Genomic DNA, 21,210 nt, shown 5'->3' on the forward strand with positions numbered 1-21,210 from the left:
CATCTATCAAGTTCAATTAGGGGATGTGATGATGCAACACCAGATTCTCACAACAAACATTGTAAGAGATGCATGAAGACTATTTGGGAGATGGTAATAGATGTCCAACAGTAGCCATTAAATAAAGAAAGAATGAGAGATGCGAATGCAGCCATAACACTGGAAAAATGACCTGAAAAAATTTCAGGCTCTGAACGGGATTCGAACCCACGACCTTTACGTTACCGGTGCGATGCTCTCTACTTACTGAGCTATCAAAGCCACATGAGAGCGGTCGTGTGTGGGTTCGGCCCTATATGTTCAGTGGACGTAATACTCGGCTGAAGTATATGAATTCCATGGTAATAGATGTCCAACAGTAGCATTACTATTTGGGGGAATTTACAGTTCGGCAGCAGTTTACAAAAGGAAACAGTTACCTTTATACTGACTAACTACTGATAACCAAAGAGCTGGATTAGTCTCCAGGTCTCCCGGAGGAATGAGGATTGTGTGGTGTCCAGAATAGACGCTGAAATTTGAAATAAAAGAAATGTCTGAATAAAATAGGATGGGAACAGCAAAGGCAAATTACAAGGGAAAAAAAAAAAAAAAATGAATATTCAAGTATTAGGAGTGGAAACTTACCCTGTCAAACACCAAAGTAGAAATCCTAGTCCACAATAAGGATCAAGACACACAGCGATATCACGAGAAGGGTAGAGCTCACAAGCGAGCTTCATGGAACGACACAGTGCAGTGACTGCTGAATGAGACATCTGCCAAGAAATGGGCAAAAACATTAATGACTGTCTTAGCTTTGCTAACCTGTCGCAAAATACAAGGTAATGAGTGTAGTCTTAAACACGTCGACAACTGCGGTGTTGAACGTTTGGTTTTGTGACAGTTGAGCAGCACTTTCACGTGGTGTTGTTTCTTATGCTGTATACAAGATGCTTGTAACTTTAAGTTTGCATATGAAACCCTAGTGTGCGACCATTTAAATGAAAGCTATTGAGCGGGACTCTCATGTGGTACTGTTTATTATGCTGTGCAACGTGGTTCCAACTTTCCAAGTCTGTGGATGAAACCCTCGTGTGTGACCATTTAAATGCAAGCTATTAAGCAGAACTTTCACATAACACTGTTTAATGTGATGTGGAAAATAGTTCTAAACTAGTCTGCAGATAATAACGTCAAGAGTGACATTCAGAAAAACCATCAGTGGGTGCATTATTGTAAAACTGACCTTCACTCCAGAAAGCATTCCAGTTGTAGAAACACTAAAATCAAGATAAGCGATCATTTCTGGCGTGGGAGCTCTGTAGGGATTTGTTAACTTCTTTTTAGGAGCATCATCCACCTCCACCACTGTGGGCCATGACTTAATGTCCACCACTCCCACAGCTTCTTTAGATCTTAACGCCTTGCCGATGTTGTGAGTGGTCAACACTGCACGTGACTTGCTGACGTCGATAACCATTTTGACGGTGGGGAGGGTGGAGCTGATGTTGTTGGTGTGAGGGGGACGGACGGGAACTGGAATGAGACCTAAGATGCAAAGTTTTGTCTTAGTATGGTAAATGATTGTGCTGCTGATCTTAGTATTTGATTTTGCAGTGCACAAGTTAAAAAGTTATTTGCCTTACCAGCATACAGACATGCAAAGACCGCCACAATAAAGTCCACACCTAAGAAGAAAACAACAACGCCAAAAGATTAATTCTCATTACTGATTTTCACATGTTTCTTTAAGGTTAGTTGTGAGAACTTGGCAGTACATTAAGGCAGTAGTCTCTTGTTGATGTATTCCTTCATGTCTGACACCGCACTGATTTTGAAAGGACAGCATAGAAGTTTTCCAATTTTGAAATAAAACTACAAGCCGGAAGGCCGATCAAAACACAAATTCAGCTCCAGGGTAATTTAGAAAAACTCTCAAGGTCCATCAACTAACAGCACGTTACAGGACTTAAGGTACGAAAAATATAATGACATCTGTAGGATATTTCAAGGAGTGTTGCTCCATATTGTTGCTTACAATGAAATCGGGTTTATAAGCTATAAACACAAAATTTAATCATCTGCTCTAAATGTCAGTTGACTGCTTACTGTACACTAAGTCACAGGGATCTTATAGTGATGAACTCGCAAAGAAATCTCAGCCATGAGTTCACGGCTGAGAGAACTGGAAATGAGAATGAAGACCGACCACTGCACGTAACACGAGTAAGTTACTTTTAAAGCCTCGTACCCGGGCTCTCTCTCCTACGCCTCTCTTGTACAGAGAAAGAGAGAAAGAGAGCCTGCGCACGACGTTGTTTCAAAGCTGGTGACGTACATACCAGGGGTGAAGAGAAGTGCGACATTATCACCAGAACTGAGGCGACCTTGTTCAACTGCCATCTGCGCTACACGTTCAGCGCGCTTATGAAGCTGGCTTGTAGTCAACAAGGAAGCTACAGTGCCCTGGAATATAAAGAAATAAAATATCATACCTATGCACATTGTCAAATCAATCTATGGGTAAGTCTGTATCAGGGCAAACTATACCATAAGTGACAAGACCTCTCTTGGTTTATATAGCATTAAGCGACTAGAAGTATTTGCTGTATTTCTACTCCCCCGTTGATGGGATGCTGGTACATCGCAGGGCTACCTCCTTGCATTAAGCCCGCAGGTACCCATTTATTCAGCTGGGCGGAGAAAGGCACTGTGAGAGTAAGTGTTTTGCCCAAGAACACAGTGCAATGGCCCCAGCCAAGGCTCGAACCCAGACTGCTCGATCCGCAGTCCAGCGCACTAACTATAACCTCTGTACCTGCTAATCTAAAAGATGCATAAAATATTAGATGAAACATTGCTGTAAAAGCAATCTGTGCTTACCTTGGCGTTCAGTAACGTGAATAATGTGTGATCAGCCATAGTTTGTGCTCTCCACTTAAGAATCTCTGCCAGAAATTGGTACTGCAAAGAGACGACAGTTTATCTATCATTACGCCAACTTGAGTCCAACGAGCTATAAGGGATTCTGAATTTAGTTAAATGCATGACTGAAAAACAGTCCTGTTCAGATCTGAGAGGAATTTAGAATGGGCTCTTCCAAAATACATCTATACCAACCTCATGGAAGGTCAGCGGAAACTCCGAGAGGTTCTCAAAAGCAAAAAACAAAGTAAAGAAAAGCTTAACGCTAAATTGGAATTTTTAGCGAGGTGGGGAGGGGCCTGGGAGAGGGGGGGAGGGTAATTAAAACAAAATAACTTCTGTGGGGAAGGTATGGATACTGAAATTGTGTTACCTTTCTTGCCATATCACTGTCCTCCTCTATGTCTGCTATCTCCCTCCCTGCAGCGCCTCCTATTCTTGTCCCCATTACAATGTTACCAACCATTGTAGCAGCAGGACCAGGCTCTGAAGACACATGATCACCATCAATATTCTCCTTACCACTCTACATACATTTCATATAAAACCCTAGGGGGAAATTCATGTTTAATCCACATATCTCACTCTCATCACCGTCCACTTGTCCTTGTTTTTGCACTGTAGTCAGCTATCACAGATGGGGTGGGTCCCTCTCCTTACCCTATGTTGTACAATGGCTAAGTTTTTTTTTTCAATTTTTCAATTTCAATTTCTGCGATATTAAGGTAGATCTACACTTATGTACTTTCCCTCATCAACCATGATATCCTTCCTGGTGGTCTCAAGATTCTAAGACAGAGGCCATCTTACACAACGGCAAGAGTAAATTTCCACTCTATAGAACAACGGTTGCAGTTACATTAAGGGGAATATTGTACGAAAAAGTTTGCGTTTTACAGTAGACTTAATGGTTCTCTTTACCTAACTAGCCCTTGCGTGTTTTAAAAGTGGCTCGCATGCAAACTGTTAAAGTCATCGTCAGTTTAAATCTGATTGTCATTACCATGTTCACGTTATCGTTATTTGGGATGTCACTATGCGGTCCAAGATCTTAACATAGAGTCATTTACGTGTTTAACATGCATGTAAAATGTGATAATCACTTACCAGGGTGTTTTTGTCTTGGCTGAGGAAGGTTTGTGACACACGTGTGAGGACACATCAGGATGTTTGCTGGGTGAAGCGCTCCGTCTAGGAACTTTTGTCTTGTCTCATGAATATGCACAGCACCACTACTTGTCTGCAGTCAAAACAAAGACATCGCTTGCTTTCAACCTCATATAATCAGTAACAAAAAACATCAGCTACTTTGTAGAGTTCTCTTTCAAGGGATTTACACCTTCTCGTTGTGAAACACGTGAACCTACCTTTGGTAATCCACCGGGAGTTACAAGACACAAGCAATAAATACCAACCTGTAGAAGAAAAATTAGATTTTAAACACTGGAAAACTTCAGTGCCAACAGGTTAGGCCTTGTTCACATTAGCTACATAACGACATAGCGACATACCGACACAATTGCTTAAGCCCAGTTCACACTAGCGACAGAACAATGTAAGGGAGAGACTGAAACAATGACTTAACAACATAATCGTTTAGGCCTAGTTCATAATAGCGACATAACGACATAACGACATCGTCATGAACGACATAAAAGGGACATTATCTCGACGTAAAAATGATGTTATGTTTGTAGTGACATAATGACATATTAGCAACATAACAGCATGAACATAACGACATAAAGATAAAACTGATCTTTTCCTCATGTCGATGCCGTTATGTCGTTTATGTCGCTAGTGCGAACCAGGTTTTACGTCTGTATTGTGGGCAATGGTAACACAGACATAAAGACATAAGGTTATGTTCATGCTGTTATGTTGCTACACGTATTATGTCAGGATGTTCACACTGCAAACATAACGTCCTTCTTATGTTGTTACATTCAGGTCCTTATGTCGCTAGTGTGAACCAGGCTTTGTTTCGAGTTATCTTGTCCCTCGTTTTCAAAACAAGTCCTCGTGCAAAACCTTTCATATGAAAAAAAATTGATTTGCATGAAAACGAGTCTAGAGGTTTTGCACGGAGACTCGTTTTGACACAGACGTAAAAGGCAACTCTGAAATGGCCTATAAGGCAACAAAGGGGACTTTTGTCTGCGCATGCGCGAAAAAGTAAAAAAGTTTTCTTGTTTTCACTTGGTTTTCGCACTTTTGCTTGAACACGCGGTTTTCGGTGCTGCCGAATTTGACAACCGAACTTTCGAAGGAGAATCATTCTTTAATAGGTCCTCAGTAAGTCATGTAAGGCATGTTACCGTGAAAAGCAATTCAAAGTGAAGAGAAAATTGCCCGTTTCATTTCGCTTGTGGTAATTTTAGGGTCGATAAACCACTTTTCGTGCACACATGTCACCGACAAAGATGGCGATTTCCTTGGAACAAAGATGAAGCAAAGCAAGCGAGTCTCCTTTGTTCTATAAGACTTGATTTACATTGCCCTCTCAATTACAGACCCCTGTTCCAAGTACCTGTTAAATTGTAACACCATCAATACTTACATTATGAATGCTATCAACTGCGGGTAAAACATGACTCATCCACTGAAAGCTCTAGAAAAAGAAAAAGAAAGTCAAATTATTTTATAAACAGTTTTCTTGATAGTGAAGGAACACCTTCACTGACAAAAATAATGAACAGGTCTCATATCAACTCTGAATTAATCATAATGTTTTTGAAGAATTGTCAGCCACTGCTGGACTATATGATTACAAACACATTTTTTTCACAAACAATTACGAGGAAGCAAACCACGTGACAATGTTCTACTAACCTCTTCTTCTGTACATTGTGGTCTTTGTTCAGCCACAACCACTATCCTGTCATCCTTGAGAACATTGACAGAAAAGATAGCAATCCTAAAGCAAAGCAATAATGGGTTCAATACATGTATATATGTTCAAATATATTACAAGTTTTAACAATAGGTTGAGTTCAAATTGCCAATCTGGGAACACAACTTTAAATAAATTGACAGCTGCAAGTTGCTTAAAACATTGGATCAACATAAGGACATTCCATCATAATAATTTGTTGCAAATGTACACAAAAAAGTGTTGGCGTGAATAACATTAAAATTGAATGCCATATTAATAATAATTGACATACCATAAACCCTTGAATTAGCACCACCCCCCCCCCCCCGAATAAGCGCCCCCTTCAAATAAGCATCCCTCCTATCAGTCAAAATTTAAAATAAGCGCCCCCCCTCGAATAAACGCCCCCCTTCCCCCATTTTGTGGACGAGTAATGAGACAACAAAGTATGTATAGTTTCCATCCTGTAGTATTAGATTTGTACATTGTTTCAGTTTGTGAACACGTTAAGTTTGAAAAAAAATTACAAATACTAACGGTGCTGCGATTTTAACCTTAGGATCAGCTTCTTATGTTGATAAACAGATTATGTTTATGCAGATATGATGTATTAAAAAATGATCATGTCAGGCCACGATTTGGGAAACATTTAATAAGCGCCCCCTCTTGATTAAGCGCCCCCCTCGAATAAGCACTCCCGTCTTCTCCTAAATTTGTAATAAGCGCCCCAGGCACTAATTCGAACATTTACGGTATCTGTTAATGTCTAGCTTAAATGACAATAATATTTAACAATTATTTGTCAAAGGCGAAGTGAACATTGGTGAATATTCACTGAGCCTGAGGCGAATAACTGTTTTAGTATAATTTTCAGAGGTGAATGTCAAGGACTACAAAATAATGGACCAAAACATGAAACACATATGCAATTTTTCATGTGCATATACGTATACAGCCGTAGTTTTAATAATAAGCTTACATGTACATCGATTGTCAATTAATTTACTCATCAAGTTCGGCAGTAAAACAAATGACTGAAACACTACGAAAAATAAATTCATCTGGCACCTTTGTTTCATCGTTGTTGACTTCATTCACAGTTGTCATCATCGCCTAGACATGAGTAGCTTTAGTTTGAAGAAAAGTAAGTTTCGGTCAATCAATCTGACCAGCTGGCGATCAATGATTCAATGTAACCACTGCGTTTGCGATTCTTAAAAGCCTTGAATAAGAGTTCTTGAAAAGACTTTTGGTCCAAGGGTGACAGCAGTCATTTTGAAAATTCTACATCCTTTGAAATATCCTGGACTTGGAGTGATGTCTTTCAAAAAAATGAAAACTTCATTCACCAACTGTTCACCATGTTTACTTGCCGAGATGGCAAAAATGGTGAGCTTAGTAACTAAGCTCCAGCAAGGGGGGGGGGGGGGGGGGGGTGAAAGCATCATATGATGACCTTTTTGACCAATCAGAAAGTCCAATTCTTATATTCACCTCTGAAAATTATACTAATGTAAATTATTATTTTATTAATTATTTTTCGAGACACTAACCTGCCTCTATAGACAAATTTGATTGGATCAACAGCTAGGATTGTGGCCTTCAGATCATCACAGTTGTGTCTTCTTCCAATGACTTTGATTATACCATCAGCTGTGCCACACACAAACACCAATCCACCCTGTACATGTGAACAATAAACAATTATTACCATATTGAATATAGAAATTTACCTATTTAGCTATGGGTAAAGATTTTCCACACATACATTTTGCCTGTAAATGTATACAAATATTTGGCCCCCTTGAGTTTAACAATCCCTTATGCATCACCAAGGCCTGTCCACATGAGAATGTAAGTTAGAAGAAACGTTCAAGTATCTATCTAACAAGGAACTCTTGGTTTAACACTGACATGTAGCATGTAAGATACTAGGTGCGCTGTTAACATTTAGGAAGTATACAAGACCAGAATATGTGAAAAAAATTATCCATTTTCTAGAATGTTTATGCTTAATATTTTATTTCCAGTGATCATCTGTGCTTGTTTTACTGTTAACCAAAGACAATCAATGTAAAAAATGCATTTGTAGTCATTATGCAACGTATACATGAGGATACAGCCTTACAAGAACTGTGAAACTTCTTCCAAACTGTTTAAACTTCACCATCAGTAAAAACAGAATATGTTGATGCAGGCCTTACATAAATGCTCACACAGAAGCAGTGAGACTTAAATTTACAAGTACCGTAGTAGTATCAAAGCCAACAGGACCAAGAACTAAGGAACTAAGAAAACAAAGAGAATCTTACTGGTCCTAGGAATCCCAGTAATCCAGTTCTAACAAAGTCACTCAGAGGATACTGCTCCCATGGTGCTCCATCGTCTAAAGTAGGTTGAACCTGTACAAGAGAAAACAACAGAAGAATATTATACAAAAAATATCATCAGCCAGCTAAGTTTGCTCTTTGTTGGTAGATAGAGCATGGTAGATCTTCTGCATCTACTGCAATAGACATAAGGACTACATGGATGTCATCGTTTTTTCATATATTCAGTTGAATAAGGACTATACATGTAATTATTTATATTCAGTAGTGAGACCTAGCAGACAAACAAAAAAAATTGATTCCGCATGATATAATGTATGTGAGTTCATTTCCTTTTGTGTAAGCTACACTCCTTGCTATTGAGGACTTTCGCGCTAATTGTTTCTGCACATCCTTACTGCGTGTGCAAATTCACATGCCACTTCATGCAAGAGAGTGCGCACTAAGCAATAAAATAAGCAATGATAAGGCAGATGGCCATTGCTATAGCTTTGCCTGGATTTAATGAGCTTGGACGTTTGGTGACCCCTACTTTTCTTTCCAGAAACAGATTTCATTTACAATTATCTCCACATTGTCCAAAAATGAACAAAAAAATCAACATGGGAAGTTAAAAAAATTTCAAGATTTCTGTCCACGAGACATTGAATCCTACCACCTTGTGGCTACAAGGCGTGTGAAACTATGGTCACTAAATGTAAACTTGTTCTTTAAGGAACCTCACCAGTTGACTAAATTCACTTATTAATAGTTCCACTTACACAATATTTGTTAGAGAACATTTCGCTTCAAAGATCTAATTGCAATATTTTTGGGCTTACAGACACTGTGGTCTTATCCGCTAACAAAGCCCGATTTTTCAGATTTCGGGTGTTCTTCCAGGTATGTTCTCCCCATTTCTGACATAACTAACTCATCATCTTACAGTGGTAAAAGTCTCAGAAAAAAAATCAATGTTGGAAAATTTTTGCGCAAACATCCTTAAGCTGAATTTTATTATATCAAAAATAGCCTAATATCAGGAACACTGAATGGCAGCCAGGAAATATCCTAGGTTGTATCACCGGGGGGTCTAAAACACAGGTCACAGGTCATTGTTTTCTCAATACTGGAACAACTCTAACCCCTTCCTCCTGCTAACCTTACACCTAAATACTACATGTGCACTAAGACAATGGTTAGCTTAAGGTTAGTATTAGTCAAGGTTTAAGGTTGTTTCAGTTTTGGTAAAAACAATAATAACCTGTGACCAGTGACCTGTGTTTTAGACCCACCATTGTATCACCGATGCCAAGTAATCATTTTTTTTTTTTTCTGTAAACCTCACTGGCAACTTAGGAAGGCTATAACTAATACATAATACTGGAAAACTATTGAAAAAAGCACTTCACCAGTTTTATCCTGCTCAGTATTAGTAAGTCTAACATAAACTATTTATTTACTTTGTCTTTACTCTTTCCTCTCTTACTGGTTACTTTTACTGGTTTTCGTTTCATCCTAAAAAATGTAAACTATTCAATCAACGGGCATATACACTGTAATTAGTTTACTATATATTGCTCCTTCCACTTTCCTTTCATTGCATTTTATTTGAACACTATTGTATTCAAATCGTCAAGTGGAGAATTAAAAATATGTCAAATCTATAGAAATAACAAATGAATGATGAAATCATAAATTACCTTGAATGTGTGATTAGTTTTGCCAGCAAGTCCCCAGTATGCACTCCCTGTGGCTCCACTGGATATGCACAGCTCACCAACCTCATCACTCTTACACAAGTATGGAGGACCCTCAAGCTTCACCACTGCTATCTTAGCTGTATGTTGAGAAAAATTACACTTCATTTTAATATTTGTTCATGGGAATAACAATCATAACTCTTACAGTTGCATAAAAATCACTTCTGTTTAATACGAGTGTCGTTAAACTGTACCTCCTGGCAACACTGTTCCACAATCCTGCAGGGTCAGTGACGTTAGAGATCCCTCCTTGTCGACTCTCACCACTCCATGACTCAGACCTGATAGAGAAAGGACTCCACGACCAGTGGCAGTTGTTCCTGGCTTGCCTGGTCTAAACAATTCAAATAACAAAAATAATAGACAACAACTCATGCAAGTTCATGCAATTTCAAAGCTCATACAACTTATAATGCAAGTTAATTTCAAGGTACATGTATCTTACAGAATGTACTAATATCTTACGCAGGTTGAGTTACAACAAAAATAACAATGACATAAGATGCACACAAGCAATTCCAAGCATGAGCAATGGACTCTTGGGAGTGTCTTAAATAGTCTTGTGTTTTGTAGCTCTTCATGTTTAATTACCTTCTTAAGGCAACTGTCATTGTTTCTGTAGAACTTGCACATGGACAAAGAGCCTCAGGCTTTAATCCTTTAGCCTCAAAAGCATTTAAAAAAGAGTCACAAGCTGACAAAGACCCTGGAAAAAGATCAAGAGAACCGCATTAAATTCTGACTCCTAAGGAAGTCAATGAAAAGGTATATTATTGAAGCAATATGTTCATTCATCACAGAAGTCAACTCACATGGATTGGCTCTGTCAGCCAGTAACAACATTCTAATGGTACTGAGGTTGATATCTTTCACATCTTTGCTGGCATGCAGTGACCAATGAAGATCTCGTGAACTCACCAAGGCACAAGTAGCTGTTGACATAAAAAAAGAAAATTTAAAGAATTCCTCCCACATAGTTTTGGCAAATTTAAACAGGTGTCACTTAGACTGTCTCACACCTCTGTGTTTTGTTACCATCTGTAACCACATCGCTGGCGAATTCTTTAAAACTGATGGTGGCACATAAATAACATGCATTCCATTCATCACACTCTGCAAACAAAAATTGAAAACCAGTTTAAAACTCAGTGAACTTATCATAACTGCACAACAAAGACCTTTTCTTTGTGACTAAAAAAATTGATAGGATGTACTTACAGTTAACATGGAATGCCACAATCCCACTTCCCTTTTTGGATCAAGAACGCTGATCATTATTTCACCTGAAATAAGAAACATCAACGACAACAAAAAAGGTCAAGAAAAACTCAATGATTTAGAATGCATTTTAGCCAGTTAGTGCTGCTAAGGAGTCATGAAAAATGACATGTGGCTATGTTTCTGACAACATACATATAATATCTTCCTTAGTTCCCTCCATGGTGATCTCCTTATTAGTAAAAACATAATTTTCTGGGGGTAAAAAACATCCTTAACCACAAGATTTAATCTTGATCCACTGCCAAATTCTCAGAACTAAACTTTAAGAGATTTAATGCAGTTAAATGCAATTTAATGGAGTCAACAACAAAGAGGGCCTGCGTTCCTGTAATTGTCAGCAGTGTTTCCATATGTGCATGCGCCAGGATTCCATGTGCACCTTGACTGTGACATGCTGGCGGCCTTCACAGCGATGGCATTTATAGCGAAGGTTATTTTCCTCCCTCTTTCCACTGTTAATTCAGAGTGATGGGTGCCTGTCTTCCCTTCTATGTGGGGGCTCATGGCTTGGTTTCTAGGATCTGCCGGCCATGGCATTCCCCCCCCCCCTTTCCTCCCTCTTTCCACTGTTAATTCAGAGTGATGGGTGCCTGTCTCCCCTTCTGTGTGGGGGCTCATGGCTTGGTTTCCAGGATCTGCCGGCCATGGTATCCCCCCTCCCTTTCCTCCCTCTTTCCACTGTTAATTCAGAGTGATGGGTGCCTGTCTTCCCTTCTATGTGGGGGCTCATGGCTTGGTTTCTAGGATCTGCCGGCCATGGCATTCCCCCCCCCCCCCTTTCCTCCCTCTTTCCACTGTTAATTCAGAGTGATGGGTGCCTGTCTTCCCTTCTGTGTGGGGGCTCATGGCTTGGTTTCCAGGATCTGCCGGCCATGGTATCCCCCCTCCCTTTCCTCCCTCTTTCCACTGTTAATTCAGAGTGATGGGTGCCTGTCTTCCCTTCTATGTGGGGGCTCATGGCTTGGTTTCTAGGATCTGCCAGCCATGGCATTCCCCCCCCCCCCCCCTTTCCTCCCTCTTTCCACTGTTAATTCAGAGTGATGGGTGCCTGTCTCCCCTTCTGTGTGGGGGCTCATGGCTTGGTTTCCAGGATCTGCCGGCCATGGTATCCCCCCTCCCTTTCCTCCCTCTTTCCACTGTTAATTCAGAGTGATGGGTGCCTGTCTCCCCTTCTGTGTGGGGGCTCATGGCTTGGTTTCGAGGATCTGCCGGCCATGGGAGCGGTCTGCTGGCTGCCAAGAGTGGAAGTTCCTGGATGTCTCAGGCACCCAACCTCTATTTGGCAATGCAGTTGTTAATGACAACTATATCTCAATAAAAAGAACGTAAGGCACCTACAGAATGCACCTACCTTCAGTGTAAGAACATGCCTGACTGAGGACCTGTGTATGAAGATTCATACTCATTCTTGTCACCGTGACACCCATCACTGCACCATCCTTACCCACTGTGGACTGATAACAAGAAGGAAAAAAAATTAATTGAAACAGCATGAAAAAAGTAAGGTGGGGCCTACATCAGGTGTAGTGACCCATACTGCTTGAACTTATATTGGCTTCTGCAACAGGAACAGACTGGAGGAATTTCTGCCCTCTCCTGGTACTGTTTCAAGCCAGTTAACCCTAACCTGGGATTAAAAGTTAACCAAAGTATTCATTTCAAAATGTTTTTCACTGCTTATGTTTTGTGAAGTTTGAGATTATCCAAACTCAACACTGAAGGACAAGCAATATACATATAGACAAAAAATAACCTCAACAAAAAGTTACAAAACTGAAATCAAGATTCTTGTTAACCCTGGGTTAGCTTAATTGGACTTTGAACCATGCAGCCCTGGGTGGAGAGAGGAACTGTCCTGCCAAAGAACACAATGCAAAGCTAATGACCCTGGCCAGGGATTGACATGCCCCCTCAATCCAAAGCCATTGGCCCACTGCATCTCTCACAAACAGCATTAATAAATATAATATAATATCATGCAAAACTTGGAAAAATGTCTCAACCAAAAGTTTGTGTAGAATGTACATGTAATGCAGTGATCCACATACCTCAATATATGCTGGTGAACTTCTGTCCAGGTTTGAAGGTGGTTGCCAATCTTTTGGATGTCTGTTTAAATTTGCTGTAACAAACCATTGCAGCTTAGGCCAGCCTAGGGTAAAAAAGAAAAAAAGAAAACAAAATAAAAAAACAAACAAAATAAAACTCTACAACCATCATTGACTGATCAGTAAAAATTTGCCACAGTATGGCGAGTATAATCTAAGTGAAATGTAATTTATTGACATTTTAATGTCCACAGCTTGTTGTGTTAAAGGCTACAAGCAAGCCATGCTATTTAGCCCGTCTACAGTCAAGAGTTCTACGCATGACTGTCTTGGTAGAATTTGTCTTGATATCAGAGGAGCAAATGCCACACTGAAAAACAAGTCTTCACGACAGCTACAGGTAGTACCATATGCTACATGTACATGTAGTCAACTGACATGTATGGTAAATTACATGTAAAACTGAATAAATGTGTTTTGCCTTTAAATGTGGTGACATGTCCTGTATCATCCTTTGGTAAACTTTTTAGACAAGTTTCAGAAGTGAGCGCCCAGGATACTCCACAACTACCAAGAAGAAAACCAATTTGCTGACAGCCAGGGTACTGCAAAAAGAACCTCGTGTGTTACAATTCAGTCTGGTAATCATTTACAAGCCAGATTGGTGGCTAAAACCCTACTTGTAGTATAGCACTGGAGACCTTAATCACACAGAAGGTCAAACATGTTTTGCTCAGACATAATGTAATGTCATGGTGGTTAGGAAAATGTAAAGTTGGACATGGGTGGAAATGAAAAACATTCACTGTCAGAGCTACGTGTAGCACTGTGACTTGATTTTCATAGGCTGCAGCATCTAGTAGTAGTTTTGCACATCCCTGAATGGGATGCTACTGCATGCAGATTACCTCCAGTATTTTGTGATCACTCCTAGGCTGACAGACGGTGTTTGTTTAATAATATCCATTAATTTTATAATCACAGGAAGAGGAGAGAGGCACCGTGAGAGTAATGTTTCTCACACAACTACATGTAGATATAATAATAGTATTAAATTGCCATTCATTTTATTTAGATCAGTACCTGGACTTCAAGTCTGAGCACATTCAAATTAATTAAAGTCTGGTCCTTTGCATGCCCATATTTTTAAAAAAAATTACACTAATTAATATTCTTTTCATAGATCTGGATTGTGGGCTCAGGAGTTTTCAGTAAACTGATCTGGAATTTTAAGATACACCTGTCCTCAAAACTATGATAAATACACCTTACAAGAAGGGCACCCAGACCCCAGACCCCTAGGAGGGTGGAGCCTCAAATGCTGGGATGCCCACTTTTCATGTCATGGCTAAAAGCCTGGTAGTGGAACACTTTTTACTTCTTCTCTAAAATGCATGACATAACCAGGAAAGTATAGCCTCCAACAACAACAACAGCAGCAACAACAAAAACAACAAATAAAACCAATAAAAAGAAGAATTACTGTAGGTAACCAAAAACATGAGCTTACATCTTTGCTTGCAGGTGGTTCAATAGGAACGGGTATTATTCCAGCAATAAGACAACCATAAAAACTTGTCATAAAATTGATAGGGTCATCAACATGATACACCAAGGCAACCTGGAAACAAGAAACATTACATGTGAAACTTAAAAATCAGTATGACATACTGGGACATCCACAGTTCAACTATTTCCGTTTTGTTAGTTTTGCTGCTGGAAAGGACTTTCCTCACTTGCAGAGTGCCAAATTTACAGGTGGATTTTTCTACCAGTGACATAAATTATACACATCAGTCAATGAACAAACAAGCACAGACATTATGTCAAAGGCCATCAGATGTCCCTGAATGTAGAGCACTTTTTGGCAGTTTGGATTTAGTAGTACTGACATGCTACCACTACTAGTAGCATGTTATCATTAGCTGCCAAGTGCCTATTAATAAATGTATGCACAAGATGAAGTGCAGCATTGCTATCCATCAAATATCCTTTGCAAATCAAAGAACAACCCAGGAACTCTGCAATATGTCTACTTACCCTGTCCCCTGTCATAATTGATGTTCCTTCCTTGTGACTGCCAATCTTATTTAGTAAGGCATAAGCTAGCTTCATTGATCTAGACAGAAGTTTACCTATTTAAGAATGAAAATATAAATACTAAAAGCTCAGTTTCTGATTTTCTTATAACATCACTTTTTCATATGAAAAACTGAAATTATGGATATTGTAATTCACTCGAGTACCCCTGAAGTTGACTAAAATAATGTGTGTCATGCCATGGACCATTCAGGGATGCCATTAACAGCCAAAATCCATGACATCTATTAGGCTGAGTATGTTTGGTGGACCTATGATGTTAAGGGTGAACTTGCCTGTTGTTGAGAGAATTCACTCACAAGGTAACAAGATTGTTACAGGTGTGAAGATCAAGTCCACAGGTGACTCGAAAGTTACTGACAGCCCAGAGTCCATGTGTGTTTTATGATCTACAAAACTATTTCAGTTGAAAACTTGTGTATAGTATGTAGTGAAACCTGCACAAAGCAGACCCCCTGTTCATCTTCTATGAAGCAGACTGTGACCTAAGTAGACACTAGCACTCGAGAGTCCCATGCATCGGTATCTACTTAAAACAGGTTTCATCGCAATTCGTGAAGGGTAGAAAAAATAAAGGGGGATATGAATAGAGGAGAAAGTGATGTGTGAAAGTGATGTGTGAAAGTGAAAGTGACTTACCATATGTAAGAGAGACGTTAGTTTTTCCATGACTGTCCACAACAGAAAAGCAGGAAACTTTTGGAGATTTTGAAGCAAACTTGCTCACAGACTCCTCTAAATTTTTGGGTAGATCCTCAGCTACCTGTGAATAAATGACAACAATATGGGTTCAACTGCCAACGAAAGAAAATGGTGTGAAAATATGTGCCGACTGCAAGACGTGGTACACATGTACTGTATGTTATGGTTCAATTTAACCCTTGATACAATTTGGTGATTTCCCTTGATCTGGTGTATGGTAACACATTATAATGTATATGAAATAAAGGAAGATACCAGATTCTGCCCAGTGTAATAATTAAGTCACATCATTTACATGTACACTCAGCTTATTTTATGACCTGCAGCACTGACTACATGTAAGTATCAAATTAATCAACACACTAGTTACCTGTAGAGATTCTCCAGTGACAGGTCTCAATGTTTGTCCCTCTGGTCGTGGTGCATTTGGATCAGGTTTAGTTGCTGCAGTAACAAAGATACAGTGTCTACATGTATATAAAATATTTATTTAAGTATTATACATTCTGTTATATTCAAAGTAGTCAGCATATATGTAATGCAATTTACACTTGAAATATGGCACAATTTTGTTGTGGCCCTTTCTCTCTCACAAACTGCATGAACATTTGAATCCTTCACATATTGATACATGTGCTGTAGGATTTATCCCACAGTGGGATTATGATGGTAATAACTCTTCAGCACAGACACCTCCCTTGTCCATCACCTTCTTGAGGCAGGGGAAACTGGGAACAAATTGACACGTTTGTGACAGCTACAATGTACATGCAGAGAAACATGATGGATATATTTGCGGGAGATATAAATAATATCTTTGTGTAATTTACCTTCAAGAAGTTCGTCGTCATCCTCTGTGTAAAACTGTTCTAGTGGTTTTCTTTTTGGCCTCTGAAAAGTTCATGATAGGCTTAGTGAGGAAATCAAACAATAATAATGAAATAACAGTCTCAGGGTTTCAGGGTACAAAAGAAATAAAAGCTTCTGAAAGGTCTTAAAACTATGAGGGTAAAGATGGCAGTGCATTACTAGCTATGTAGTTATGACTGGCAGATCATAAAAACGTTACCTTCAGAGTGTTGAGAAGCTGTTGAATTTTAGTTGATACTCTACTGCTTGTCACTAAAACAAATAGAAGAAACAACATTGAATATTTACTTCAAGGTACAACCAATACATGTAAGTACTACATTTTCAGAATAGTTCATAATACATGATGAGGTGTTGACAAGCTCATATAGAGAACTCATTCAAGCTATGTACGTCATTTTTTTCATATATATTATATATTATTGGTTCAGTACATTTGAAGCTTAGAGAAATGATGATGAACTTCTGCAGCACAATCAGCACAATGGATTCCTGACTTTGAAAAATACCTAATATATAACTACTTATTATAAATGATTTCTCTTTAATTAACCCTAGGTTTCTCTAGGATGACAAAGATAGCAAACCCTTTATAATGATATCTCACCTGATACTTGGCCGTCATCTTCATCGACTGTCCGCACTGATGACATATGCATCACTCGACTGCCTTTGGTATCAGTAAACTTATCAGCAGGGGCCTGCCTTGTCAAGTCTGGGGGAGGGGTTACTGGGGGGAAACTGCCAGAGCTATGTCGATGCTGGAAAAACATGTCAGAAGGAGGGGAAGGAAATTCCTCAGAGCCTGCCCGAGGGATTGAGGTATGGGAACTAAGTGAACCTGGAGGAGTGTAGTCACTTGGTGGCAGGTTTCCTATCGAGTCTTGTGAAGAGACAGATCCTAAAAGATAGAAAATTAAGCAAACTTCAGGATTGATTGTCTATTGATACATTTACAACGTATCCATGTACAGTATATGTATGCTTGCTAAAGGTAGGTAATGCCTGCATATGAGCCAAGTGGCCCATCAGGCCGGCACTTATTTCCGGTTTCTGTACATAGCATGAAGGGACTAGGAGTATTTCTACTCCTCCCTGGATGGGATGCTAGTCCATTGCAGGGTTACCCACCAGCATTGACTCTAGAGTAGCATTGGCCTAAACAGCTGGCTTGTACATAATTTTATACCTATTATTTTACAACCTGAATGGAGAGATGCTGTCAGGAAAAGAAACTCAACTGTGACTGAACTTGTGATCTGGCAAAGTGACTTAAGAAAGGTGTCAAAAATTGTACAATTTGCACGTGCCCAAAGGATTGAGACTGGCCATGGTGAGAACATGTAAGTGACAGGCGAGCTTAAATCCATCCCTGACTGTGAAATGTTAAATGTCTTGCACAAAAACCGTAACAAACAGTTAGTATCCGTTGAATCCAGACCTCTGACCTCTAAATCTAAACCTTTATGTCGCTATTGGTCACTAGAAAAGCCATGCTGATGACAAGTTTCCTTAAATTTGAACTGGACTTACCAAAGCCTCCATGAAGTTGTGGCTGGGTACCATTCTCTACTGGTTTCCGTCTCATAAGCGACTGTCTTTTGAATGGAGCTGGCATGTCAGGATCTTGCGCTACAGTCAGTCTTTTTGCCAAGGCTGCCTGAAGGGCCTCTGACCTTTGAACTAGAAACATGGACAAAACATACAACAGAATGGTTGTAGACTACATGTACAAAACATTGTGCATAATCAGGGCTTGAAAAAAGTGCCATCCAGTTGTCCGGGACAAGTAGATTCTCCTTTGGGCGAGTAACTTTTCATTCTCACTTTCCTGCTGGGCAAAGGATCATGCAAGTTGTCTGCAACTAAATCATTAAAAGAGCAAACTAAGACTTGCCCAGGGCAAGCCGGAATTCAAGTTTTTTTTTTTCGAGTCCTGCACAATGTTTAATTATCATATACAATCATATATTTCAAATAACAATAAGATGTTAATGTTAAAGCTAGCACTAAGTAACAGGATTTTCAACAAAAAAGCATTTAAGCCTCGGCTGGGTCCTTTTACTATGTGATTCAGACTAAATAACAAAATAGTAAATAAATAAATAAATAAATAAAAATAAATAAAAATGAGCATTCTTGCCCTGAAATATGGGCAATAAGCTCTTGAATGCAGATTTCTAAGCCAATCATCTGTACAACATGTTCAAATTTCCTTTGACTTACATTTCTGCATATATTCATGTAGCACGGAAGGACTTAAAGAAAACAAAACAACTCATATCTCGCATGAACCAATATGCAGCAAATTTTCAAAACATTTCATTGCCATGTATAGTTATGGTAAATGACTCAAAAATCTAAGTTCTACGAACATGTACATACTGTAAGCCATAAAATGGTACAATGTACTGTTCAATTTCTAGCAAAAAGAGGAAGACAAACAGATAGACCTTCCAACTGTGCAGAGTATACTGTAGCTGCAATAGACAATCAACCCTTCCCTTTTCATTTAAATACCCTCCAAGTTTACTACTCTAACATGAATATCAATAATCACATTTCACTTTAATTATTTGTGGACTTCTATGTACATGCACATCAAGGTCAAACTTGTGATCATAATTGATGCTACCACTAACAAGTACATCGAATCACGATTCAGTTTTCACTGTAACAAATGATTTTGAATATTTTATTAGGTAAGTTCTATTAATAATTTTATAATTTAGTCATTGTGCAATGTGAAGTAGCTGTGACTAGTATGCATTTTCCAAATTTGTTTGTCACCCTGGACTAATTTTCTAGTAAAGTAACACCAATTTGCTAGTAGCCTAAAAATTGAATACGCCAGACATCTGACTTGTACAAATGAGCACATCTCTACCTTCGACAACCAATTCAGTAAGGTGCCAACAATCAAGGAATTATTACCTTTTGGTCTCCACACAGGAAAACAACTCATCTTAAAACCAGACTCTTCCAAATTACAGAACAATTGACAAGGTTAAGCAGAATTTGAATGTCCTGCATATATCTTGGGATTGAAAATGTCTGAATTTATCCCCAAATTCATCCTCTAGCCCACATGAATTTCAAACAGTCACCGATGCAGGCATGTCTTTTTTTAGTCCTCTTGACATCCCAATATCATATCACGATGTGCAATATTTAAATACAAATGCACATAAATGAAAAGGCAAAAAGTATCACTGTGGGTTTTAAGTAGTGTGAGTCATGATTATTCAACTTTAAGATACACTCGCTGGAAATGTTACATCCATGTCAACATTGTAAAAAAAATGCCCTTATCTGATTTAACAGAACACATAAAAACATGACTAGCATTGTAATGATAATGCTTCTTAATATGTACATATGTCATGACATTGGTTCAAGTAACGAATATAATTATGCTAACAAGAAGACCTGTCAGTGTACCCCTCAGTCTTCTTCTTCAACCTTCATTACACTGTATGATTGTACAGTACATTCCCATGTTTTTGTTTCAAGTAACTTTACTTACCAGCACTAAAGTGATCATTCATGTTTGGACTGCTTGGTGAAGCAACATTTAAATCTAAAAAGACACCAATAGTATTACAAATTTAAGCTGAAACCACACAGTCTGTGAAAGATAAGTAAATAATACAGCAAATGATATATTGTGTTTCTAGAAACCTCAAGGGGGTTATATCATACAAATGTAGAATACGGAGCAACCAAATCTAATTTGAGCACTTCATGACGGTCGTGACCACAAGTTTAAGTAGTATTTTGTTTTTCAAAGAGAAACCTTCATTAATTCTGCAGCTTTTTCTCAATGATTAATACCACCAGCTTGTAGGGTTGAATACTGGAAAACAACAATATCACTTAGTGATATATTGTTACTCCATTTTTTTTTTACTTCAATTGGTAAATATTGCTTCACTGTAATACCGAAAGCAATACTAACTGAACTCATCTTAAGATCATTGGTCAACACTGCAGTTCACAATATCATGAATACACTTTCAAAGATCAGTTTGTATATGTGTAGTCCACAGCTGTTAGCGATGGATTCATGACAATGTAACATCACATGTCATTTACTTTTATTTAAATACTCATCTGATCATGATGAAATCGAAGAATTATGAAGAATCTTACTTCAAAAGGACTTATAAAGTGAGTATTATTTTTTATCTAAAAATGCCACCATATATCAGATTCACAATTACATGTAGACACCATAATATGTAAAAACATAAACATTATTTTTCAGTAGCCAATGTTTTATAATGTTAATAACAATATTAATAATAATTTCAGTGTTTCACACAGTACATGTGTATTAGAGAATCTTAGAGTCT

General features: G+C 38.7%; 1 protein-coding gene across 3 annotated transcripts in view; it reads right to left on the minus strand.

Moving 5' to 3' along the window:
- LOC145469936 (disco-interacting protein 2 homolog B-like) overlaps positions 1 to 21,210 on the minus strand; it is a 46,480-nt gene that overhangs the window by 7,759 nt on the left and 17,511 nt on the right. For 2 of the 3 annotated variants that reach the window (XM_081453755.1, XM_081453756.1), the window contains 31 exons: positions 20,382 to 20,435; positions 18,389 to 18,538; positions 17,463 to 17,756; positions 17,055 to 17,107; positions 16,816 to 16,876; positions 16,356 to 16,429; positions 15,923 to 16,046; positions 15,224 to 15,318; positions 14,694 to 14,804; positions 13,665 to 13,788; positions 13,184 to 13,287; positions 12,487 to 12,589; positions 11,073 to 11,137; positions 10,874 to 10,967; positions 10,667 to 10,786; positions 10,446 to 10,560; positions 10,049 to 10,188; positions 9,795 to 9,931; positions 8,095 to 8,184; positions 7,336 to 7,463; positions 5,740 to 5,824; positions 5,468 to 5,518; positions 4,275 to 4,322; positions 4,015 to 4,147; positions 3,281 to 3,393; positions 2,866 to 2,946; positions 2,325 to 2,448; positions 1,629 to 1,670; positions 1,229 to 1,530; positions 628 to 758; positions 420 to 511 (listed from right to left, as the gene is read on the minus strand). In XM_081453755.1, coding sequence (XP_081309881.1) covers positions 420 to 511; positions 628 to 758; positions 1,229 to 1,530; positions 1,629 to 1,670; positions 2,325 to 2,448; positions 2,866 to 2,946; positions 3,281 to 3,393; positions 4,015 to 4,147; positions 4,275 to 4,322; positions 5,468 to 5,518; positions 5,740 to 5,824; positions 7,336 to 7,463; positions 8,095 to 8,184; positions 9,795 to 9,931; positions 10,049 to 10,188; positions 10,446 to 10,560; positions 10,667 to 10,786; positions 10,874 to 10,967; positions 11,073 to 11,137; positions 12,487 to 12,589; positions 13,184 to 13,287; positions 13,665 to 13,788; positions 14,694 to 14,804; positions 15,224 to 15,318; positions 15,923 to 16,046; positions 16,356 to 16,429; positions 16,816 to 16,876; positions 17,055 to 17,107; positions 17,463 to 17,756; positions 18,389 to 18,538; positions 20,382 to 20,435 — 3,438 coding nt within the window. The other variant, XM_081453757.1, reaches the window with a different exon arrangement.

This window comes from Orbicella franksi, chromosome 15, assembly GCF_964199315.1.
Source record: "Orbicella franksi chromosome 15, jaOrbFran1.1, whole genome shotgun sequence".
Lineage (NCBI taxonomy): Eukaryota > Metazoa > Cnidaria > Anthozoa > Scleractinia > Merulinidae > Orbicella > Orbicella franksi.